This window comes from Podarcis filfolensis, assembly GCF_964270895.1.
Source record: "Podarcis filfolensis genome assembly, chromosome: 13".
In the NCBI taxonomy this organism is placed as follows: Eukaryota; Metazoa; Chordata; class Lepidosauria; order Squamata; family Lacertidae; genus Podarcis; species Podarcis filfolensis.
The window spans coordinates 37,575,581-37,600,037 of record NC_139615.1 but is presented as its reverse complement, the minus strand read 5'-3'; the positions used below and the strand labels follow the sequence as shown (position 1 = coordinate 37,600,037).

The window sequence follows — 24,457 nt, the reverse complement described above, 5'->3', positions numbered from 1 at the left end:
GAAGATGGGACTGGTTGGTTCTGAATGAATATTTTGGAGAAAAAGCGTTTTGAACATGAGTGCAATAAAAATCCTTTTAATTAGAAAATACAATATTATCACACATTCTTTGAAAAATGGTGAAACAAGAAGATTGGTAAATAAAAAGACAATTTTATTCCATGACCCACTATGAATACTGAATACATCTGGGCAATTGTAAAGTTAATTCTCTTTTACATCTTGATATCTCAAGTACGTTAATTAACCATTCTTTTTGTATTTGCTAATCGTTTTTTCTTTATTACATCTATATACCACCCATCCAAATAGTTCTTTGTTTCACATATTCACATTTTTTTGGGCATTTCTATATGTTTCCATATCAGAGGTGTTTTTCTATTAGGAGCACAAATAGCTGCTTCTAGTTATAATAATAATATTATAATAATTTATTATTTATACCCCACTCATCTGGCTGTTTCCCCCCACCCATTCTGGGCAGCTTCCAACACAATATTAAAATATAATGATTCTTCAAATATTAAAAGCGTCTCTAAACAGGGCTGCCTTCAGATGTTCTCTTAAAGTCTGATAGTTGTTTATTTCTTTCACATCTGATGGGAGGAGATTCTACAGGGTGGGCACCACTACCAAGAAGGCCCTCTGCCTGGTTCCCTGTAACTTGACTTCTCGCAGTGAAGGAACCGCCAGAAGGCCTTTAGTGCTGGACCTCAGTGTCTGGGCTGAACGATAGGGGTGGAGATGCTCTTTCAGGTATATTGGGCCTACGCCATTTAAGGCTTTAAAGGTCAGCACCAACACTTTGAATTGTGCCTGGAAACATACTGGGAGCCAATGTAGGTCTTTCAGGACGGGTGTTATGCGGTCTCGGTGGCCACTCCCAGTCACCAGTCTAGCCGCTGCATTCTGGATTAGTTGTAGTTTCCGGGTCACTTTCAAAGGTAGCCCCACACAGAGCACATTGCACTAGTCCAAGCAGGAGATAACCAGAGCATGCACCACTCTGGCAAGACAGTCCACGGGCAGATAGGGTCTCAGCCTGTGTACCAGATGGAGCTGGTAGACAGCTGCCCAGGACACAGAATTGACCTGTGCTTCCATGGACAGCTGTGAGTCCAAAATGACTCCCAAGCTGCACACCTGGTCCTTCAGGGCAAAGTTACCTCATTCTGGACCAGGGAGTGTTCCACACCCACCCGCCTCCTGTCTCCCAGAGACAGTACTTCTGTCTTGTCAGGATTCAACCTCCATCTGTTAGCTGCAATCCATCCTACAACCGCCTCCAGACACTCACACAGAACTTGCAAAGAATGTGTGGTTTCTGAACACCTTCTCAGGGTTAATTTCCCAATGCTGCAGGACATGTAAAGGAGACGAGAGAGATGCTAGCATATCAGGAAGGAGTGGGGTTTTCTAGTTCTAGTTTGACCATGGGGGCCTAGCCTATGGTCCTCCATGGGCAAACAAGTAAAAGAGATGGGTTATACCTTTCAGGGTGACAGCAGCTACGAAATTAAAAGACGCCTGCTTCTTGGGAGAAAAGCAATGACAAACCTAGACAGCATCTTAAAAAGTAGAGACATCACCTTGCCAACAAAGGTCCGTATATTAAAAGCTGTGGTTTTCCCAGTCGTGATGTACGGAAGTGAGAGCTGGACCATAAAGAAGGCTGATCGATGAAGAATTGATGCTTTTGAATTATGGTGCTGGAGAAGACTCTTGAGAGTCCCATGGACTGCAAGAAGATCAAACCTCTCCATTCTGAAGGAAATCAGCCCTGAGTGCTCACTGGAAGGACAGATCCTGAAGCTGAGGCTCCAATACTTTGGCCACCTCATGAGAAGAGAAGACTCCCCGGAAAAAACCCTGATGTTGGGAAAGATTGAGGGCACAAGGAGAAGGGGACGACAGAGGACGAGATGGTTGGATAGTGTTCTCGAAGCTACTAGCATGAGTTTGACCAAACTGCGGGAGGCAGTGGAAGACAGAAGTGCCTGGCGTGCTCTGGTCCATGGCGTCACGTAGAATTGGACACGACTAAATGACTAAGCAACAACAACAATGTTGAGGGTTATGTTGTCTGAGAAGATTAGCTGGGCCCTTTCAGAAAACCAACCCTGACAGCAGCCCTACATATCACATTCAGATGAAATCCTACAATAAGAAGTGAAAGCAGCAAATAGAAGCAAATACGTTATTGAGAGATTGCAGCACAAACAGAACCATTTTAACTTAGAATTACATTTAAGGAAGATACCAAGACACTCTTGGAATTTGAGCAGAGCCCCAAAATAGCAAAAGCTAGCTTACCTCACCCTAATTACCAATCTTTAGAATCATAGGCCCAGCCAGCAGGCTTTATCCAGAAATATATGGCCTACTGCTCTCTATCAGTCTACCCAAGAAGCACAACATTTAAGGTCTTAGCTGGTTGCTACAAGCTCAGACCTCATGGCTCTAAGAAGCCTCTCTTGGACTCCTATACCAATAATTTGGAGCTTTCACCAGTGTAACTAAGCCAAGTGTCACTGCCTGTGTTTTCTGACTGATGTATGGAGAAACACATGAACCTGACCTTTGAAGCGTTTGTAAGTAAGCCAGTTTTTCACTTACCAGATGTGTGGTCCTGTTCAACAGTAAGGTGAGAGGGAAGTTTTGGAACTCATGGGGATATATTTTTAAGATCTAACAACTTATATTTCCACGCCTTACTTTGCTGAATATTTTGTGATTTGAAATATCTGCTGGGGTTCTCTCACCAAAGAGTACTTGCCCCAAACCTGGATCTTGGCATCCAGGGAATTCTCCCTTTTTATACTTCATCTTCCTTGCAACCTACACAAATCATCTGTCATAACTCAATCTCTCACAATTTTTCAGTCTTAGTATGATTGTCAGTAAATTAATGAACAGATGTTCGGGGTGGAATTTTTGGAGGTCAGACTTATCATTTCCATTCTTCAGATGAAGCTTTTCAGCACTGATAGCAGACTGGACCACTGTTCTTTTCTTACTCCTTGTAGTTATTTTTCCATGCTCTTTTGTCGTCCCATAAACTGACAGAAACCATTTTGATGAAATAACACAAGCATGTGCTGGTGTTTTTTCATTTTGTTGTTTTTGATGTAGAGAAACCTAGTTATCATCACAGCTGTAATTATCAATCTCGCCATGACTAAGTCTCTCTTGAATAATGTCTCCATAGATTTCCAGACAATATTAGCCAGAGTCTAAACATGGGCATAAAACACCTTCCTGCTATTCTAAGCAAGGGAGAGGGAAGAGGGAGAGGGGGGATTTCTGCTTTTCTCTTTGTTGAGATGTAAAATAGGATTTTAATCTGAGAATTGGTAGGAAAGTGCTGTTCCTGTCAAGGCAGAATATTGTACTGAGCATGGTTCTGAAGCTAAGGTTCATTTTCCAGATGGAAATGAGGGTGTCAGATGAGAAAGAATATTTGCCTCAGTATGTTGCTGTTTGTTGTGCCCCTTCTCTTTCATCTGCCTCATATGGTGTGCAAACATACATGCCTCACCATCCATGATCGGTCCAGAATTCCACATGAATACTACCAACCTGGTGATCTTATTATTGGCGGACTTGCTTCTCACCTCTTTACCTCTTTTGACAAAGTAGACTTCAAAGAAAGGCTAACCACCCATCAACTTCTTAATACCTTGTAAATACTTCATGTATCAAGTAATCAGGTGGTACAGAAACATCCCCCAGCTCTAACCAGGCTTACTGAGAAGCCTGTCCACTGATTTTAGAGGGATTTCCTTCCACGCAGAGGTGTCGGGGAGGGGAGACCATTTCAGAGGTTTTGAGTTGGCTTGGAGGGAGGGAAATGGAGATCTGAATGTGTCATCAGTGAGATGAGAGAGTCTTTCTTTCATTCATGTGTTCTGTCCTCCCCACAGCCCACCAAATTTCTTCCAAGAAGACTTTCACAAGAGGAGCCACAACTTAAACTTACCTACTTTAAGATGGAAAGCCCTTCTCTGTTCTGAATATTGAACTTCATCTCTGAAAGTTTAGGGTGGAGAGTCTTAAAAGCTCACCTCTCCTTTGAGGTGAAATTCTCATTCAGATCTTCTCATCCAAGTCAGGCTAGTCTTATATGACCCTCCCAGTTTAAAATGTGTCACAGGTTTGAATATGATGAGAACTACTCCATTAAGCCTGGCTACCTGCTTCTCTGCATTTCGATACAGCTTTTTTGTTGGATCAGCTCAGTACCTGTAAATAAATGATTTCTATATGTCTAAGCCCAAAGGGCAGTCTGTACACTTTATTTTTATCTTGTGAGATATATTATTATTATTAATCAGCTTCGTGGTTTCAAAATATTTCAAAATATTTTATGGCTTCTGTTGATGTCTCTCTATGACTGTCAATGTCTGTAGCCTTGTACTGTCACTATGGTGCAGGCTTGTTAGATGACAGAGGACTGGTGGCAGGGGAAGAGAGGGAATTTCATTTATAGACAGGGACTGGATCAGGTCCATTCATTCCAATTGGCCTGGGCAACAACAGACTAATTGGCTGAAGGTTCTGATCAGCCAAGAAATGGCAGTTAAGCGTCTGTAACTTGAGGTACCACTGAATTAATAAAAGTGAGCTACAAGTATAAAAGTGGGATACAATGTATTCCTTCAGGGAAACTCCTTTGCATATATAATAGGACACAATTTCAACTAAAATGCTGAAGAATTGTCAAGCCTCCCCCCCCCCTTTTAAATTGCATAGCATATATTTCAAAAATATAGCATGAAATTCTCATTGCAGTGTTGTGCCAAAGAACTACCAGCATATTCTGGCCTTGATATTTGCTATCAAGGAGATCAATGAGAACCCCAAGATCTTACCAAATATCACCTTAGGATTCCACATCTATGACAGTTACTTCAATGAAAGGATGACCTATCGGGCTGCTCTGAACCTTCCCTCCACACTTATACCTAACTACAAGTGCGACACCCAGAAACACCTGGTGGCAGTTATTGGGGGACTGGACTTTGATACCTCCCTCTACATGGCAGACATATTGAGCATCTACAAGATTCCCCAGGTAAGATACTGCCTTGGACTCTTCACACTCAATCACCATGATCTTTTCTATCCAAAAACGTTTTGTAGAGTTGTGGCTAAAAAAGGAGGGTAGTCCTGCTCTTCAGAAAATGTGTTTCCTGTGCGCTTTGCAATTAAAGATGTCTGCTCTAGGTGGGCAGTCCTATTTCCCCTTCTTAAGCACACTTGCCTTTTCTCTCTGCTCTAGGTCTGAGCAGTGCCTCCCCTGACTTCTCTAACTAATCTGGTGTCCCAAGTGCAGTGGATGTTGTGGTCCTATTGGTGTATTGAAGGAGGATTCAATGGCAGGACCAGTTGGTTTCTATCTCAGGCAACAGAATGTATTTGGTGTGACCTGGCCTCACCCAATAAACCAAGAAGTGTGGCCCTCTAGATATATGAGGTTTAGACAATTTAGAGCTTTAAAAAGTCAGTAATAGGATTTTCAATAGGTGACTTTCTCTTTATGTTTGGAAATGGTCCTGTACAGAGCTTCTACTGAGGCATGCAGAGAATGGTCTGGATTGGCCAACAAACATTGCACTTTGGCTCATGTGTTGGCAGAAAGGTCCCCTCTTTCACTGGAGGTGAAGGAGGTATGACCTACACAAGATTGGCAACAGCAGCTTACCACTCTATGGTCTTTACACCCTCATGAATTAACTAGAGCTAAACATGCTAGTTATATAAGGCTGTAACTTATTGGGGCTCGGGAAACACCACCCCCACCCCAGTCCTGTTTTCCACCCTCCTGACTGAGAAGGTACTGTGTTTGTGGTAGACAGCTCATCTCACCTCGCTTCATTACTCCAGCTCCTCAAAAAAAACCACCTCCACATTCCATTCTGCAAATTGACATTTCTTCCAACTTGGCTATGGCTTACTGACTGGAGACTTAAGGTGGTCTTTTGCAAATCTGAAAGCCTGCCTGTCAGAAAGAACAAGAAGAAGAGTTTGGATTTGATATCCCGCTTTATCACTACCCGAAGGAGTCTCAAAGTGGCTAACATTCTCCTTTCCCTTCCTCCCCACGACAAACACTCTGTGAGATGAGTGGGGCTGAGAGACTTCAGAGAAGTGTGATTAGCCCAAGGTCACCCAGCAGCTGCATGTGGAGGAGCGGAGACGTGAACCAGGTTCACCCGATTACGACTCTACTGCTCTTAACCACTACACCACACTGGCTGACACAGGAGGCAGCTGTGCACACGTTCTGGCATTTGTGTGTGATTCTGTGCGTCTGTGGTACAATAGAGGTTTGGAAAGGAAGGGAAGGTAGGACTTCATAAAATGAAGAGGTGAAATGTTGTGATGAAACAAAGGGGATGAAATGGAGAAGGAAAATTAGGGAGGAGGACATCAGCAGCACAGGAAAGCAAGGAGAATGAACTGGAGACAGAAGATGAGGAGAAAGGAGAGCAAAACAGGGCAGCACTCCATGGAGGCCAAATCGGCCACCCTCCCAACTTTCTGGAGTCTCCTTCCTGAGGCAACTGGCTCATCTCATCTGTATGGTGGGTAGGCCTTGAATACACATACAGTCCTTCTTCAACATTTATGAATTATGCCTCTTTATTCCTTTTAGCTCACTTATGGTTCCTTTGCTCCAGAAGATCCTGGTCAAAGCCAGTCTACTTCCTTCTATAGGATGGTGCCCAGTGAAGCCCATCAGTACACTGGGATTGTTGAGTTACTTCTACACTTTGGTTGGACGTGGGTTGGTCTGCTCGCTGGAGTTAATGATAGTGGAGAGAGATTTATTCAGACACTGAAAACTCTGCTCTCCCAGAAAGGCATTTGCTTGGCCTTCTCAGAGACAACCCTGAAAATGACACATTTGACTCAGTATTATGTCTTGTATTCCCACTTGATCCAAATCTATCATGTTATTATGGAAAGTGAAGCCAAGGTTGTTGTTTTCTATGGAGGAACAACGTCCATGGTTCGCTTGCGAACAATGCTAGCACTAGGTGAAATGGAAAATATCAACAAAACATCTGTGGGCAAGATGTGGATTCTGACAGCACAGGTGGATTTCACAACATTGACCTACCAAATAAGTTGGGATATGCATGTCTTCCATGGTTCCCTCTCCTTTGCAGTTCATTCAAATGTGGTACAAGGATTTAAAGCTTTTCTTCAGGTACAGAATCCTTTTGAGGAGAATGGAAATGGCTTTGTCAAGCAGTTCTGGGCACAGGTATTTCTCTGTTTATTTCCAAACTCCAATACAGAGGAGCAGGCCAGTGGAACCTGCACTGGCGAGGAGAAGCTGGAAAATCTCCCTTCGTCTGGCTTTGAGATGAGCATAACAAGCCACAGCTATAGCATCTATAATGCTGTTTATGCCACAGCACATGCTCTTCATGCCATGTTCTTGTCCAGGACCAAATACAGGGCAGCGGTGGAAGGAGGGATGCAGAAGCTTCAGAAACTGCAGCCTTGGCAGGTAATGCCTATTATAACATACAAGTTATTTGACATGGCAGTGAAATGTAGAAGACCACACTGAATATTTTCAAGTACTGAGTGTAGACTAGGATCCTCCACTTAATGTAAGCATAGAATTCACATGTGGGCTGAGTTTCTCCAGAGCCAAAAGGCTTTGTTGCCCATTTCCTCCCAAAGTGAAAGGAAGTGACATAGACGAAGCCTGGTAGGACAGCTTACTCCATGGCATTAAACCCCTTCATGGGTTGATTAAATGTCTGCATGATGGTTATATGAGGCTGGTTACCCTACGAATCTCTTCCGTGGGGTGGGAAATATCCAGGTAGTGGGAACTGAAAGCCATGGATTTTTTTCTCATTTCTTCTTGGTCAGGAATGCATTAGGATTTTCCCTATGGGAGAGAAAGGAAATCATTGGTTCTCTCTGTGAATGCTCTCCTTCCAAATCATTTCCAATGAATGGATTCTGTTTGCATAGCAGTCCCTGCCAGTACTGAACGTTGGAGGCATCCTGAGTGTCAGTAAGGAGAGACATATGCATAGTTCCTATTTTTCTTCCAATGCAGCTCCATCCCTTCCTAAGGAGTGTCTCCTTCAACAACTCTGCTGGAGAAACGGTATCTTTCAGTGAGAGCAGGGAAGTAGAAGCTGGCTTTGATATTGCCAACATAGTCACTTTTCCAAATAACTCCTTCATGAGAGTCAAGGTTGGAAGACTGGGTGGGGAGGCTGTCCCAGGCCAGCTGATTTCCATTGATGACAACAGAATGGTGTGGCACCAGAGCTTTCACCAGGTGAGGCATAATTCCTACATCCATGAGAGATAGGAAAGGAGAATGCTTTTGCACTTATAGATCATCGGTGCAGCCCTTCCCTGGCTTTCCAGCCTGATTCAATATATTTTCTCTGCACTACATAAAATAGTATCATGATATAGATAGATAGATAGATAGATAGATAGATAGATAGATAGATAGATGATAGATAGATAGATAGATGATAGATAGATAGATAGATAAATGTATAGATATTATCTAAATCTAAGATATGTGGAATCTGCAGTGTCATCCATTCCTTCAACCAACAAAAACAAGATACTTCGTAATATAATCTTATATACAGCAGAGAGAAACCTCTTCTCTCTTTTGCATCTATCAATGTTTGTAGATCATTCTTGACACTATGCGCCTGTCCTCTCAAAGAAGCAAAATTTTAAACATGTGCTATGATTAGAAAATTGGGTGTGGACCAGTTCTTCCCATTATGCATGGGTATAATGGATGCAGGGCTGGTAAAGATAAACTCCCAATTTGCTTCCCAACTTGAGCCCTCATGCGTTCTTTTTGGGTGCCTGAAGGGAGCACAAAGATGGTCAGGTTGAACACACTTTTTTAAAAAAAGCATGAACAGTAAAATGAATAGTTTGACTCCTTAATGTTAATGTTAATATCTTTAACATTGAGAGATAGGAAAAGAGAATATCTTTAACATTACATTCCAACAGATCACTCTCCATCTGAGATACTTGTTCCCCAGATGGTCAGGTTGAGTACACTTTTTGTAAAGCATGAATAGAAAAATGCGTAATTTGGCTCTGAGTTTGGAATAAGTATTTTAGTGTCTTCCTATTTCTAGTTGGGGTGGGGGGAAATAATACTAATTTCTGTGTGCTAAAATGTTTATGTGTTTATTTAAATGGACAGGTTCCACCCCTTTCGCTATGTAACTCAAATTGCCCTCCTGGTTCCAGGAAGGAAAAGAAGGAGGGGGAGCCATTCTGCTGCTATGATTGTGCTCCATGTCCTCAAGGCAAGATTTCATCACAGAAAGGTAGGGGACACAATATATACATGGTGCTTTTCAAATGTATAAAGTAGACATCTGTGATATTTCTATTTTAACCTCAAGAGTTTTACAGTGGTAGCATTTGTAGTTGTTGTCCAGAATATCTGAAATCTGAATATATTATTTTCTCTCCAGATATGGATGACTGTGTTGGGTGCCCCAAAGATCACTATCCACACAGAGATCAATCGCAATGCATTCCAAAGACCATCAGCTTCCTGTCTTTTAAAGAGCCTCTGGGGATGAGCTTAGCATTGCTGGCTCTTTCTCTCTTTCTCCTCACAATATTAGTCCTTGCCATCTTCATTAAACACCAGGACACACCACTCGTCAGAGCAAACAATCGGGACCTCACCTACACTCTCCTCACTTTCCTCCTACTCTGCTTCCTCTGCCCATTCATCTTCCTCAGCCCTCCAGAAAGAGTGAGCTGCCTGCTCCGACAAATGGCTTTTGGCCTTGTTTTCACAGTGACCATTTCTTGTGTGCTGGCCAAAACGATCACGGTGGTTCTGGCCTTTGTGGCCACCAAACCAGGATCCAGAATGAGGAAGTGGGTGGGGAAAAGACTGGCAAGCGCCATTGTGATTTCTTGTTCCCTTGTCCAAGCAGGCATTTGCACTGTGTGGTTAGGAACCTCTCCCCCATTTCCTGATTCTGACATGCAGTCTGCGATGAGGGAAATCATTCTAGGCTGCAATGAAGGATCAGTTGCCCTGTTTTACTGTGTCCTGGGCTACATGGGCTTTTTGGGCATTTTCAGCTTTGTAGTGGCCTTTTTTGCCAGGAAACTGCCTGACAGCTTTAATGAGGCCAGATTCATCACCTTCAGCATGTTGTTGTTTTGTAGTGTTTGGATCTCCTTTCTTCCAGTGTACCTGAGCACCAAGGGGAAATACATGGTGGCTGTGGAGATCTTCTCCATCTTGGCCTCCAGTGCTGGCTTACTGGGCTCCATCTTTGCTCCCAAATGCTACATCATTGTGTTGAGACCAGATCTGAATAGCAAGGAGAAGTTAATAAAGAAGAAATAACAAATTAACCTATCATCTCTGTTTATTTGTTCTATCAGAATATGGGCAAATTAATCTCTCTTTTTCTACATCGTATAACCATGTTGTATTTTATCTGTTACAATTCCTATGCGCAATTCCTTTAAAAATCCTCTGTGGTCTCTCTGACAAAGGGATTCCCAATGCTTTTTTGACCTTATGGTGCATTTGAAAAACTAAGAAGCTGGCAGAGATATTTCATCTATTTTTTGCTAGCTAAGGAAGCTGCAGGCATTCGGATCCATGCTTAATCAATTGTCAATGTTTGAGGTTTCCTGGAAAGTTAGTGCATCTTTTGTTTATTGTCGCTACCTATTTAAAGCAGTGGGAGGCATTATTGTGACCAAGAGGGCCTTTAAATAACTTTGACACCCTGGCAATGTGCTGTCTGAAATGTATAAGATATTATTGGACTTCGAAACAAAGTATGAACAAGTAAAATCCTCAGTGACACATTGGGCAATAGATATTGGTCATAATATAGATATGGAAGCATGGGAACAATTATGGAATATGGATATAAAATTTATAGCATGTTATGGTCGAAGTGAAAATTATTTGAAAATGATATATTTATGGTATCTAACATTGAGCAAATTGGCAAAAATGTATAAATCTAAATCAAATAAGTGATTTTGGAAATGTAAAGAGAAGGAAGGTACTTTATAACGTATGTGGGGGGGTCTTACTGGGAAATGATATATAAAGAATTGAAAGGGATGTTTAAAATAAACTTTGTAAAAAAAAAAAAAACAGAAGCTTTTCTTTTGGGAATTATAGGGACAGAACTTATTCATGTATGGGATTACAGCGGCAAGAATGTTACTCGCCCAAAAATGGAAAGGAGAAGTCCCAGCAAAGGAAAAATAGATTCAAAAACTTATGGAATATGCAGAAATGGCAAAACTTAGCAGAAAAATAAGAAATCAAGATAACAAACTTTTTATAAAAGAATGGAAATGCTTCATTGAATATTTACAGATAAATTGTAAACAGATAAGAACACTGGCATGATTATTGTAATTCACCTCTGTGAATGGTGATGGCATTAAAATATCCTGTTCAATAAAAAGAAAAAAAGGGAAACCAGGGCTGGATCTAGACAAAGCAAAAAAGCACTTCAGGAAAACGTGTTGTAAACTTTATACAGTGGTACCTTGGAAGTCAAACGGAGTTCATTCCGGAAGCCCTTTCGACTTCCAAAAGGTTCGGAAACCAAGGCACAGCTTCCAGTTGGCTGCAGGAAACTTTTGCAGCCAATCAGAAGCTACGGAAGTCACATCAAAGAACATTCGAAAACCAGAACAATCACTTCTGGTTTTCAATCATTCGCAAGCCAAAACATTCGACTCCCAAAGCATTTGAAAACCAAGGTACGACTGTAATGGCAAATCATGTTGGCGAAAGATGGAACTCCACAGCGCCATCTGGTGTCAAAGTGTTATAATGCATATAAAACACTTTTTCTTCATCATTGTGGCTGAGTCCCAGATCATGTCAAAGGTATCTTATTTGGAGATGCCTTTGATTAGTCACCGATGGTATGTGAGGCGTTCTGATATGGCAATGCCCCAGATGTTGTTAACCCAAGGCTCTATTGCTATATTAGAGGTTTCCTCCCTTGGGCAATAACTAGTCTAGTTGCTGTGAACAGGAGGGAAATTTATTCTTTAGATTTAAGGGTAGAATTTGGAGTCAAAGCTAGTGATAAACAAAGGGAAGAGGGAGGTTTTGGAACTAACAAGGTCTTGTTTTAAAGATTTAAAAGCCTAGACTTCCATGTTTACTTTAATGGATATTTTGTGATTTAAAATCTCTGCTGGGATTCTCTCATCAAAGAGTATTTACTTGCCCCAAACCTGGATCCTGGCATTCAGAGAATTCTCATTTAATACCTATTCTTCTTTGTCACCAACACAAACCACCTGCAAAACTCGGTCCCTTTCACCATTCTTTTGCCTGTCTTGGTAGGATTCTCAGTAAATTAATGACCAGATGTTTGAGTGGGAAATTTTAGGTGGTCTGATAAATTATCCCACTGGTCAGCATTAATAACAGACCCACTCTTATGTTCTTTCTCATTGCTTAATACAACATGTACTTTTGTTGGCCCAAAGATGGACAGAACGGAACATTACGAGCAGGTTTTCGTGCCATCTGTTTGATGTAGCTGATGTGAAGAGCCCTAGTTATTATCTCATCTGTAATTACTACTCTTGTCATTATCCCTTGGATAATGTCTCAATAGATTTCCAGACAATACCAGCCAAAGTCTAAATATAGGTATAAAAAACCCCTTTCTGCCAATCTAGGTAAGGGAGAGGGCAGAGGAAGAGGAAGGATTTCTGCTTTTCTCTTTGTCAGGTTGCAACAAAGGATTTTAATTTGCAAATTGGTCAGGCAGAATACTGTACTGAGCGTGGTTCTGAAGCTAAGGTTCATTTTCTAGATGGAAATGAGGGTGTCAGATGAGAAAGAATATTTGCCTCAGTATGTTGCTGTTTATTGTGCCCCTTCTCTTTCATCTGCCACATATGGTGTGCAAACATACATGTTGCACCATCCATGATCGGTCCAGAATTCCACATGAATACTACCAACCTGGTGATCTTATTGTTGGCGGACTTGCTTCTCACCTCCTTACTGCTTCTGACAAAGAAGACTTCAAGGAAAGGCTAACGACCAGTCAACTTCTTAATACCTTGTAAAGACTTCATATGACACGTAATCAGATGTCACAAAAACATCCCCCAGCTCTGACCAGGCTTACTCAGAAGCAAGTTCCACTGATTTCACTGGGATTTACTTCCAGGGAGAGGTGGGGGGTGGGTGGGGAAATTGTCGCAAAGCTGAAGAGTTGGCTTGGAAAGGGGGAGAGGGAGACCCTAAATCTATGCTTTCTTAGGCAGCAACCCTAAGCAGGGGTGTAGGAAGGGGGGCAGGGGGGCGGTCTGCCCTGGGTTCCATCACGGAGCGGGGGTGTCAAAAAGGAACAATAACTTCCCTATTTGGATGGTTCATAAAAAACTTTTTTTTAATAAAAGCCTGCTCCAAAGGTCTTATCTTACTACACTAGGAATTATATAGCTATATCTGAAATTTCATGCATATCAGTTAATATCTTGACCCTCCTCCGTGTAAATAACTGTTTCCTTGCCCATTTTCATATGTTGTGAAGGCTGAAATTTCAATTCAGTGGAGCCAAAACACAATCCATCCTGTAGATTTAAGTACCTGTCCACAGTTGCCTACTTGTTATCAGAGGCCCATAACCTACATTCTTTTGTAAGAAAATATGAAATAACATAAAACTATTTTTGCAGGCCAATTTTTTTTAAAAAAATCAATGTGTAGGAGGGTGGTGACAAGAAATTTTCTGCACCAGGTACCACCTGACCTTCATACGCCTCTGACCCTAAGTATGCTTTCTGCATGGCCTCTGTTGATGTCCGGGTGTGACTGTCAAAGTTTGAGGCCTTGTGCTCTTAATGTGGTGTAGGGCTATTTGGTGATGGCTTCTTGGTGAGAGGGGAAGAGAAGAAGGGGGAAAAGAGACAATTGCATCTAATATTTATAGGCAGGGCCTGGTTCAGTTACATTCACTCCAATTGGCCCGGGCAACAAATGAAGGTTCTGATCAGTGAAGAAATGGCAGTTAACTGTCAGTTGTGAGAAGGAGTATGTGGCAAAGACCAGAGAAAGCTGAGGTGAAAGTAAACAGATAAGGCTATTTATCCTCAGTGTGTTGATAATATTTTGAGGTGAGCATCAGAACAAATGAGCTGGTGGAAATTTCAGGTTAGGAAGCAGATTTCTTAAATCAATTCAACTGTCCAACCAGCCAGAAATACAATTGGAGGGTTAAGTGGCAATTTGTATCTAGCAGTTGTTTAATCAATCTGTGAGTGAATTGGGCAGGAGTGGAGGTTTAGGGAATCTGGTCAGAGGATGGTGTCAGCAACAGCATCACTTGAATCTCGTTCAGGTACATGTAGGACCCCTAAGTAAATATATGTACAGTGGTATCTCAGGTTAAGTACTTAATTCGTTCGGGAGGTCCGTCCTTAACCTGAAACTGTTCTTAACCTGAAGCACCACTTTAGCTAATGGGGCCTCCTGCTGCTGCTGCATCGCCGGAGCACGATTTCTGTTCTCATCCTGACGCAAAGTTCTTAACTTGAGGTACTATTTCTGGGTTAGCGGAGTCTGTAACCTGAAGCATATGTAACCTGAAGCATACATAACCCGAGGTACCACTGTATTTCCTTATTAGAGAAGGGGGGGGATTCAAATCAGTTCACATTTAAGTGTGAACCTACCAGATTTCTCATGCTCTAAAAAGATGTTGAAATCAAAAGAGAGCCATCATTTGAAATTCACCCTTCTCCAAATTTTAGTGTACTTCTCCAGCCAAACAATGTATACAAAAATGCATATCCTGGGGTAAAATGACCCCAAAATGCATGTATTAGTGAAAGTGTTATACAAGTGGAATACAATGCATTCTTTTAACAGAATTTGTTTTCAAGATATTTGTATATTAGGGCACAATTTGCACTGACATGCAGAAGAATCATCATGTGGCCCTTAAAAAATGTATAGCATACATTTGATACAATTGCATACAATGATACAGCATAAAATTCTCTGTGCAGTGTGTTGCCAAAGAACTACCAGCATATCCTGGCCTTGGTGTTTGCTGTCAAGGAGATCAATGAGAACCCCAAGATCTTACCTAATATTACATTGGGATTCCACATCTATGACAGTTACTTCAATGAAAGGATGACCTATGCGGCTACTCTGAACCTCCCATCCACACATGTACCCAACTACAAGTGTGACACTCAGAAACTTCAGATTGCAGTTATTGGAGGACTTGACTTTGAAACCTCCCTCCTAATGGCAAACATCTTGAGCATCTACAAGATCCCCCAGGTAAGATCTCCCACTGGAGACTTCTCACTCATTCACCATGATCTTTTCTATCCAGAAAGGTTTTGTATAGTAAAAAATAGTTGTGACTGACAAAGGAGAGTGATCCTGCCCTCCACAAAAAGTGTTTCCAGTGTGCCTCACACAATTAAATAATATGTTTAGCATAAAGCTGTCAGATAGTATTTTCCCCCCTCATATATAATTTTTAATAAGTTTTACAATTTTATATTCAACACAATAATCAATGCTACAAAAAGGAACATATGGATTCCCATCTCCCCCACCCTTCTCCCATGACTTCCCTCAATTTCTTCTTCTGGTTCTTTAAATATTTCCTTATCCTGCCTGTCTTCTTCTACCTTGATTTTGTAATCTTTTAATTAAATATTGTTATATTCTTACCGTTTTGTACCATGTTTTTTCCAGTTACCATATTTTTCGCCCTATAGGACGCACTTTTCCCCCTCCAAAAACGAAGGGGAAATGTGTGTGCGTCCTATGGGGCGAATGCAGGCTTTCGCACCGACCCCTCTTGCTCTCCAGGCTTCAGGAGAGCCCCACCGCCAGCCCCGCAAGCTCGGGGGACAGCGGGGAGGTGGAACGCTGCCATTCCGCTGTCCCCCGACCTGGTTTGGAGGCTGACGGGGAGACGCGTGCTTCTCCCCGCCGCCAGACCCACAAGCTCGGGGGACAGCAGGGAGGCGCAGCGCGCCATCCCGCTCTCTCCCAATGTAGTTTGGAGGCTAGCGGTGGGGAAACGCGTGCTTCTCCCTGCCGCCAGCAGCCCCGCAAGCTCGGGGGACAGTGGGGAGGCGCAGCGCGCCATCCCCCTGTCTCCCGATGTGGTTTGGAGGCTGGCGGCGGGGAGACGCGTGCTTCTCCCTGCCGCCAGCCCCGCAAGCTCGGGGGACAGCGTGGAGGCGCAGCGCACCCAGGCTTAGCTTCGCGCAGCTCTCCGCAAGCCGTGGGAGCCCGGCGCTGGGCTCCCACGCTTGCGGAGAGCTGCATGTTCTGGGGGTTGGGGTCGGGGGAAGCTCGGGCTTCCCCCGCCCCAGCCCCATGCCTGGGGGGGAAATAATTTTTCCCCTTTATTTCCCCCCCAAAAAATTAGGTGCATCCTATGGGCCGGTGCGTCCTATAGGGCGCAAAATACGGTACATCTTACACTTTGCTATTTTCCCATTATTACGTCTTCATTTTTATGCTTGTTTTCCTAGTTGTAAGTGTTTACTCAAACCCTGCTAGTGAGTCCACTTCTTTACAATGTTTCTGTAAATACAACATAGATGGTTCCCAGTCCTTTTTAAAGTGTCTATTCTCCTTGTCTCTTAGTTTCCCAGTTAGCGTCACCATTTCAGCATATTCCATCAGTTTTTGTTGCCATTCTTCTTCCGTTGGTATCTTGTCATCTTTCCATCTTTGGGCTAGTAGCATCCTAGCCACTGCTGTAACATACATAAATAATTTCTTCCACTCTTTTGGCAAGTCTTGGCCTGTAATGCCTAACAAAAACGCTTCTGGTCTTTTAACAAAGGTTGTCTTAAACATTTTTTTCTTTTCATTATAAATCATTTCCCAATAACTTTTGATTATTTTACAGTTCCACCACATGTGATAAAACGTGCCTTCACCTGTCATATAGTATTGACCCTTCAGCAACATTTAAACATGTTTGCTGTAGGTAGGCATTCCTCATCCCCTTTCTTAAGCCTTTTCTCTCTGCTGGGTGTCTGAGCAGTGTATGCTACATGCCTCCCCTGACTCCTCTAGTTAGTCTGGTGTCTCAAGCGCAGTGGATGATGTGATCCTATTTGTTGCATTGAAGTAAGATTCAGTGGCAGCAGAATGTCTGGTGGAACCTTTCTGCAACCCACTGCGAATTGGGGTGCATAACTGAAAATATTAGAAGGAAACCCAGATTGCAATCCAGAATCTTGTGGTGAGCTTCTGCTCCTGTTTATTCTGGCAAGTCATCACACTACTGGAAGGATTAGTAGAGCACCTGCAGTGAATGTAGAAGGTCCTAGGCTCAGTCCGTGGCATCTTTGATCAGGTCTCTTACCACTCCACATAATCAGTGGCAAGCTAGATGGGTCAATGGTCTGACACAGCAGTAGGCAACTTCCTGTGTTCATCTGAGGCATTTAGCTGTGGGATGCTTTAATTCACAGCAGTAGCAGTAGCAGGAGGGGGTAGCAGTCATAGTAGGGTGGGTGGGAGGGAGAAACAGCACTATGCACTAAGTGCCTGAGCTAGAATTCATCTCAGGATGCTTCCAGGCTGTTACTATGTTTGAATAAGATTCAGTCACATACCAGCAAATTCAGGTTATGCAGTTAAAGGTGATCTGGAGGTTTTGTGAGCAAACCCCCCCAAGTGATGCCAACTTGAAAAAATATGGGGGGGCAGGCATGACCCCTCCTGCAAAATGACACAGTGCGCACACACCATTTGAATGATAATGCCCATCACCTGTGGGAGGGGAGGGCAGCCCCCTCAAATGTTTTATTGGGGAGTCCAAGGGACCTCAGGCCCAAGGCGTTGTCCCCTATAGTGTGGCATAACATTTGCTTGATACCGCGTTGTTCAACCACCTCCTGCATTTCTGTGGGTTCAACTAGATGACCCTTGTGTTCCCTTCCAACTCTACAATTCTAGGATTCTTTGAAACTGCCCCACACATTGTGGCCCTTGAGCGGGACTCTGTGGGTTAGGGGTTTGACAAAGGTAGGGAAGGGAAATTAAGACACCATGAAATGAGAAGGTGAAATGCTGTGGTGAAGCTAGGGTGCAGGAAAGTAGCAGTGCAGGAAAACAAGGAGAACAAACTGGAAAGGGAAAGGGAGTAGGTGGGAGAGGAAAGCAGGACTGAACGGAAACAAAGAGAAGGAACTGGAGAAGGAAAAATGGGGTGGGGAGAGGAGAGGGAAAGAAGGTATGCAAGGAGGCAGAGGCTGACAAGCACTCCATGCAGAAAAGATCTGCCACCCTCCCAGTTTTCCAGTGCCTTCTTTCCTGGGGCAACTGTCTCAACTCACCTTATAATTAGTCAGCGAACGCATGCCCAATCAATTTATGGATTATGCCCCTTTATTTCCTTTTAGCTCACTTATGGCTCTTTTGCCCCAGAGGATGCTGGTCAAAGCCAATCTACCTCCTTCTACAAGTTGGTGCCCAATGAAGCCCATCAATACACTGGGATCATTGAGTTACTGCTGCACTTTGGTTGGACGTGGGTTGGGCTGCTCGCTGTAGATAATGACAGTGGAGAGAGATTTATTGAGACCCTGAAACCTCTGCTCTCCCAGAAAGGCATTTGCTTGGCCTTCTCAAAGAAAACCCCAAAAATCACATATTTGGCAGAGTATTATGACCTGCAGTCCTACTCAATCCAAATTTATCAAGCTATGATGGAAAGTAAAGCCAAAGTTGTTGTTTTCTATGGAGAAACAATCTCTATGACTGACTTGAAAGAAATGGTAGCACTTGGTGAATTGGAAAATGTGACCAAGACATCTGTGGGCAAGGTGTGGATACTGACAGCACAGGTGGATTTCACAGCACTGACCTATCAAATGAACTGGGATATGCAAGTCTTCCATGGTTCCCTCTCCTTTGCGGTTCATTCAAATATGGTGCAAGGATTCAAAGCCTTTCTTGAGGTACAAAATCCTTTTGAGGCAAATGGAAATGGCTTTGTCAAGCAGCTTTGGGAACAAGCATTTTTCTGTTTATTTCCAAACTCCAATACAGAGGAGCAGGCCAGTGGAACCTGCACCGGAGATGAAAAGCTGGAAGATCTCCCTTCGTCTGGTTTTGAGATGAGCATAACTGGTCACAGCTACAGTCTCTATAATGCTGTCTATGCCATAGCACATGCTCTACATGCCATGTTCTTGTCTAGGACCAAATACAGGGCAGCGGTGGAAGGAGGGATGCAGAAGCTTCAGAAACTGCAGCCTTGGCAGGTAATACCTATCATGAGATATATTTTATTTGACATGCAAATGTTTGCAGAGAAGTTACTCATGAAGGAGTAGCACAGTGTAGGATCAGAGCGTCCCGCTTACAATTGTTAAGCAGGAGGATCCAATCCTGCAGGGCGCTGTGTTTTCGTGAGCAGCTGTCTTTGCAGAGAAATTGCTAGTGCAGGATGATCCGCTCTAGCACTGTTCTGCTCCGTCACAAGCAGCCTCTCTGCATACAAGTTAATCGGAAGATCCGATCCTATACTGAAAGACAGGCCCACGCAGAGAGTGGAGCGGCTGGGTACACTTGCCCCGTTCATCAAAAAGCTAAACCGGGGTTTGGGGCCCTGCCAGGGCTTGCTGAAATTACGATATAATGACAAGAACACCATGTGCATCCCAGCTGCCCCATGCCTCAGACAAGCTCTACATGGGCCTCCTGATCAGAAAACGGGAGAGTCGGCAAGGCATGTTCTGCAGCTGAGGAAAAATCTAGGGAAGAGCAAGCACAGCACCCACAGAGGTTGTCCCTGACCAGCAAAAAACAAGTAATGAAGAGGACTTAGTGAATTTCTTTAAAGCTGTTTTTTGTATCTTAGCTGAGATCATTAAGGAATGTCGTTCTTGTTGGAAATCCCGGGAAGCCAAGACCCAAGTTTTGGGTGAGGAAACAGTAGCAGAGATTTAACATGGGAAAACATGCACCGATCAAAACACAGAAATATAGGCTGTGAAACTTTCAGATGTGCTCTTTCCAGTGAATCCCACTGACGGTTATAATATAGTTTACTTACAAAATTCTTCAAAGGTAACATTCATGTGCTTTTCCATATAGCAGTCAGAAAAAATCTGCACAGGCAGTAAAACATAAGTTGATTACAAAATGGTAATAGTTCCTAAACAATTGGTATAGAAAACACTGGTTTCATATTCCATTCTTGTCTGAAACAAAACAGGCAGATTAAATCCATGTGACTGGAGGGAGCAGAGAATTCACACATAGGCCGAGTAGAAAACAAGCTTTGTTGCCCATTTCTTCCCAAAGCGAGGGAGCCTGGCAGGACAGCTTACTCCATGGTATTAACCCCTTCATGCTGAGTATATGAGGCTGGTTGCCCTCTTGCAACAGCAGCAGATATCCAAGCAGTGTGTCCTAAGAGCCATGGATTTTTTTGTTCCGGAATGCATTGAGATTTTCTCCATAGGAAACAATAGAAATCGTCAGTGCACTAGGCAAATTCTCCGCTTACTAACCATTTATCAGGGATAGCTTACTTTTGCATAGCAGTATCTATGTGTACTGACAGTCTGGAGACATCCTGAGTGCCAGTAAGGAAAGACATTTACATTACTTCATAGTTACTACTTTTTCTTCCAATGCAGCTCCATCCCTTCCTTAGGAGTGTCTCCTTTAACAACTCTGCTGGGGAAACAGTATCTTTTGGTGAGAACAAGGAAGTAGAAGCTGGCTTTGATATTACCAACATGGTCACTTTTCCAAATAACTCCTTTGTGAGGGTCAAGGTTGGACGGGTGGGTGTGGAATCTGCCCCAGGCCAGCAAATTTCCATTGATGACAACAGAACGGTGTGGCACAGAAGCTTTCACCAGGTGGGGCATAACTCCTACATCCATGAGATACAGGAAAACAGAGCATTGTTGCATTTAGAGATCATCAGTTCAGCTCATCCCTGGCTTTTAGCCTGATTCAAAACATTTCCCTTTGCAATACCTAAGAAAGTAAGATGAACTTGTGGGGTCAGGCCAATGGCCAGTCTTGTCCAGCATCTGGATATGGCATAAACATGGCTGTTGGGCTGGGGCTTTCTCTATCCCAGGGTTTTTACATGAGCCTTTTGTCAAGAATAAGATGTTTGTTGCTCAGGTGGGAAGGAAGCAGGGGCCATGTAGGTTTGTGGGTAGCTGCCCTGTGTCACCAACCATAGAATGAGGAAAGGGGCTTCTTAGATTGTGGAAAACTCAAAACAATAAATAAGGGCAAAGGAATAAATAAAATCAGCTGTCCCCCAAGAAGACTCGCTTGGCACCTTCTCTACATATCTTTAGGTACCATGTAAAAACATTCCTATTCTCTCAGGTGGTTATTGTCTTGAACTATGTATGGCCAGGGGACTCGGGTGGCACTGTGGGTTAAACCACTGAGCCTAGGACTTGCCGATCAGAAGGTCGGCGGTTCGAATTCCCGCAACGGGGTGAGCTCCTGTTGCTCAGTCCCTGCTCCTGCCAACCTAGCAGTTCAAAAGCACGTCAAAGTACAAGTAGATAAATAGGTACTGCTCCGGCGTTTCCATGGGCTGCTCTGGTTCGCCAGAAGTGGCTTAGTCATGCCAGCCACATGACCCGGAAGCTGTACGCCGGCTCCCTCGGCCAATAAAGCGAGATGAGCGCCACAACCCCAGAGTCAGTCAGGACTGGACCTAATGGTCAGGGGTCCCTTTACCTATGTATGGCCAACCAGATGCCTGCTGGTAACCCACAAGCTGAACATGAATGAACACAAGACCACTCTTACACTTGTAGATCATCCTTGGCACTGCACCTCAGTCCTCTCCAAGAACTATGAGTTTTTACATGTCCTATGACTGGAGAATTGGGGGTTGGAGAATGTATTACATTATGTATGGAGATAATGGGGGGAGAGCTGGTGAGGATGAGCCCCCAATCCACTTCCCACCTTGAGCCCTCATGCATTCCTTCTGAATGCCGAAAGGGGGCTCATAGAGAGTCAGTTTTGGCATTATTTTTTAAAATCATGAAGAGCAGAATAAGTAACTTAGTGTCTTCCTGCTTCTAGCTGGAAGGAATAGGAAGCCAAAAGTGCTGCTAATTTCTGTGTGCTAAACTGTTTATGTGTTTCATTAAATGGACAGTTTCCACCCCTTTCTGTGTGTAACCCAAATTGCCCTCCTGGTACCAGCAAGAAAAAGAAGGAGGGGGAGCCATTCTGCTGCTATGATTGTGTTCCATGTCCTCAAGGCAAGATTTCATCTCAGAAGGGTAAGAGACACAAGATAAATACTTTTCAAACATAAGTTATATTAGAAGTTGTGGAGAAAATTAATTAAATAATTGGTATTAGGTACATTTTTGTATTTATTGTTTGTTTGGAGAATATATCACAAATTTTTAGAGAATTACACATTTTGCAGGGTAACTATACAGTGGTACCTCGGGTTAAGTACTTAATTCATTCCGGAGTCCGTACTTAACCTGAAACTGTTCTGAACCTGAAGCACCACTTTAGCTAATGGGGCCTCCTGCTGCTGCCGTGCCGCCGGAGCATGATTTCTGTTCTCATCCTGAAGCAAAGTTCTTAACCCAAGGTACTATTTTGGGGTTAGCAGAGTCTGTAACCTGAAGCGTATGTAATCTGAAGTGTATGTAACCCGAGGTACCACTGTACTGTACTTTGGTTCATGTGTTGGTTCAAGAAGTGCAATTTAGATAACTTTCCCATTCAAATAGCAACAAAATCAAATTTCTCCTCCATCCCTCTTTATAGACAGTCCCCACAATGGACACTGTCCTAAAAGGAAAATGTTTGTTACGCATTACTTAAGTTCTTCCCGTTGAAAGGTTCTTTCCGGTGTTTAGTCAGAATCTCATTTCTCGTAATGTGAAAAAAGGAGATATCTGTGATATTTCTAATTTAACCATAAGAGTACCATACTAGCAGCTTAGTAGTCACTCTCCAACACATCTGAAATAATAATACATTACTTTCTCTCCAGATATGGATGACTGTGTTGGGTGCCCCAAAGACCACTATCCACACAGAGACCAATCACAATGCATTCCAAAGACCATCAGCTTCCTGTCTTTTAAAGAGCCTCTGGGAATGAGCTTAGCATTGTTGGCTCTTTCTCTCTTTCTCCTCACAATATTAGTCCTTGCCATCTTCATTAAACACCAGGACACACCACTTGTCAGAGCAAACAATCGGGACCTCACCTACACTCTCCTCACTTTCCTCCTGCTCTGCTTCCTCTGCCCATTAATCTTCCTCAGCCCTCCAGAAAGAGTGAGCTGCCTGCTCCGACAAATGGCTTTTGGCCTTGTTTTCACAGTGACTGTTTCTTGTGTGCTGGCCAAGACTATCACGGTGGTTCTGGCCTTTGTGGCCACCAAACCAGGATCCAGAATGAGGAAGTGGGTGGGGAAAAGACTGGCAAGCTCCATTGTGATTTCTTGTTCCCTTATCCAAGCAGGCATTTGCATTGTGTGGTTAGGAACCTCTCCCCCATCCCCTGATTCTGACATGCACTCTGCAATGAGGGAAATTATTCTAGGCTGCAATGAAGGGTCGGTTGCCCTGTTTTACTGTGTCTTGGGCTACATGGGCTTGTTGGCCATTATCAGCTTTGTTGTGGCCTTTTTTGCCAGGAAACTGCCTGAGAGCTTCAATGAGGCCAAATTCATCACCTTCAGCATGTTCCTGTTTTGTAGTGTTTGGCTCTCCTTTGTTCCAGTGTACCTGAGCACCAAGGGGAAATACATGGTGGCTGTGGAGATCTTCTCCATCTTGGCCTCCAGTGCTGGCTTACTGGGCTCCATCTTTGCTCCCAAATGCTACATCATTGTGCTGAGACCAGATCTGAATAGCAAGGAGAAGTTAATAAAGAAGAAATAACAAATTAACCTATCATCTCTGTTTATTTGTTCTATCAGAATATGGGCAAATTAATCTCTCTTTTTCTACATCGTATAACCCTGTTGTATTTTATCTGTTACAATTCCTATGCGCAATTCCTTTAAAAATCCTCTGTGGTCTCTCTGACAAAGGGATTCCCAATGCTTACTGGGTTCCATCTTTTCCCCCAAATGCTACATCATTGTGTTGAGGCCTGAACTGAACAGCAAGGAGTGCTTAATAAAGAGGAAATAGCAAATGAGCATATCCTCTCTGTTTTTTGTTCTATGAAAATATGGGCACCTGCATCATATAATTGCCTTGCATTTTATGGCAGGTATCCTTTGGAAATCTATATTTAAACATTTGGCTATGTGTCCTTTGTTACATCTGAATCAAGAAATTCTTTTGGATATAGTTTTTATTTTGGACTTTGAGTAGGACATATAGCTTGAGTCACTGGATTCTCCTTTCATCACA

The 24,457-nt window shown here is 43.2% G+C and overlaps 1 protein-coding gene across 9 annotated transcripts; it reads left to right on the top strand.

The window, feature by feature from the left end:
• The first annotated feature begins 4,592 nt into the window (after nucleotides 1-4,592).
• Nucleotides 4,593-24,239, top strand: LOC310747745 (vomeronasal type-2 receptor 26-like). 9 transcript variants are annotated; one of them, XM_083582754.1, is made up of 7 exons: nucleotides 5,057-5,074; nucleotides 9,274-9,353; nucleotides 15,076-15,358; nucleotides 18,463-19,326; nucleotides 20,710-20,937; nucleotides 22,218-22,344; nucleotides 23,079-24,239. In XM_083582754.1, exons 2-7 carry the CDS (start codon nucleotides 9,322-9,324, stop codon nucleotides 23,975-23,977), a joined length of 2,433 nt encoding a protein of 810 aa, XP_083438880.1. In that variant the 5' UTR covers nucleotides 5,057-5,074; nucleotides 9,274-9,321; the 3' UTR covers nucleotides 23,978-24,239. The 9 variants fall into 9 exon arrangements, with proteins under 9 accessions (XP_083438881.1, XP_083438880.1, XP_083438878.1 ...); XM_083582752.1 differs by lacking the exon at nucleotides 5,057-5,074 and adding an exon at nucleotides 6,301-6,587; XM_083582749.1 differs by lacking the exon at nucleotides 5,057-5,074 and adding an exon at nucleotides 7,461-7,522 and having other exon boundaries at nucleotides 9,227-9,353.
• Nucleotides 24,240-24,457: the final 218 nt, after the last annotated feature.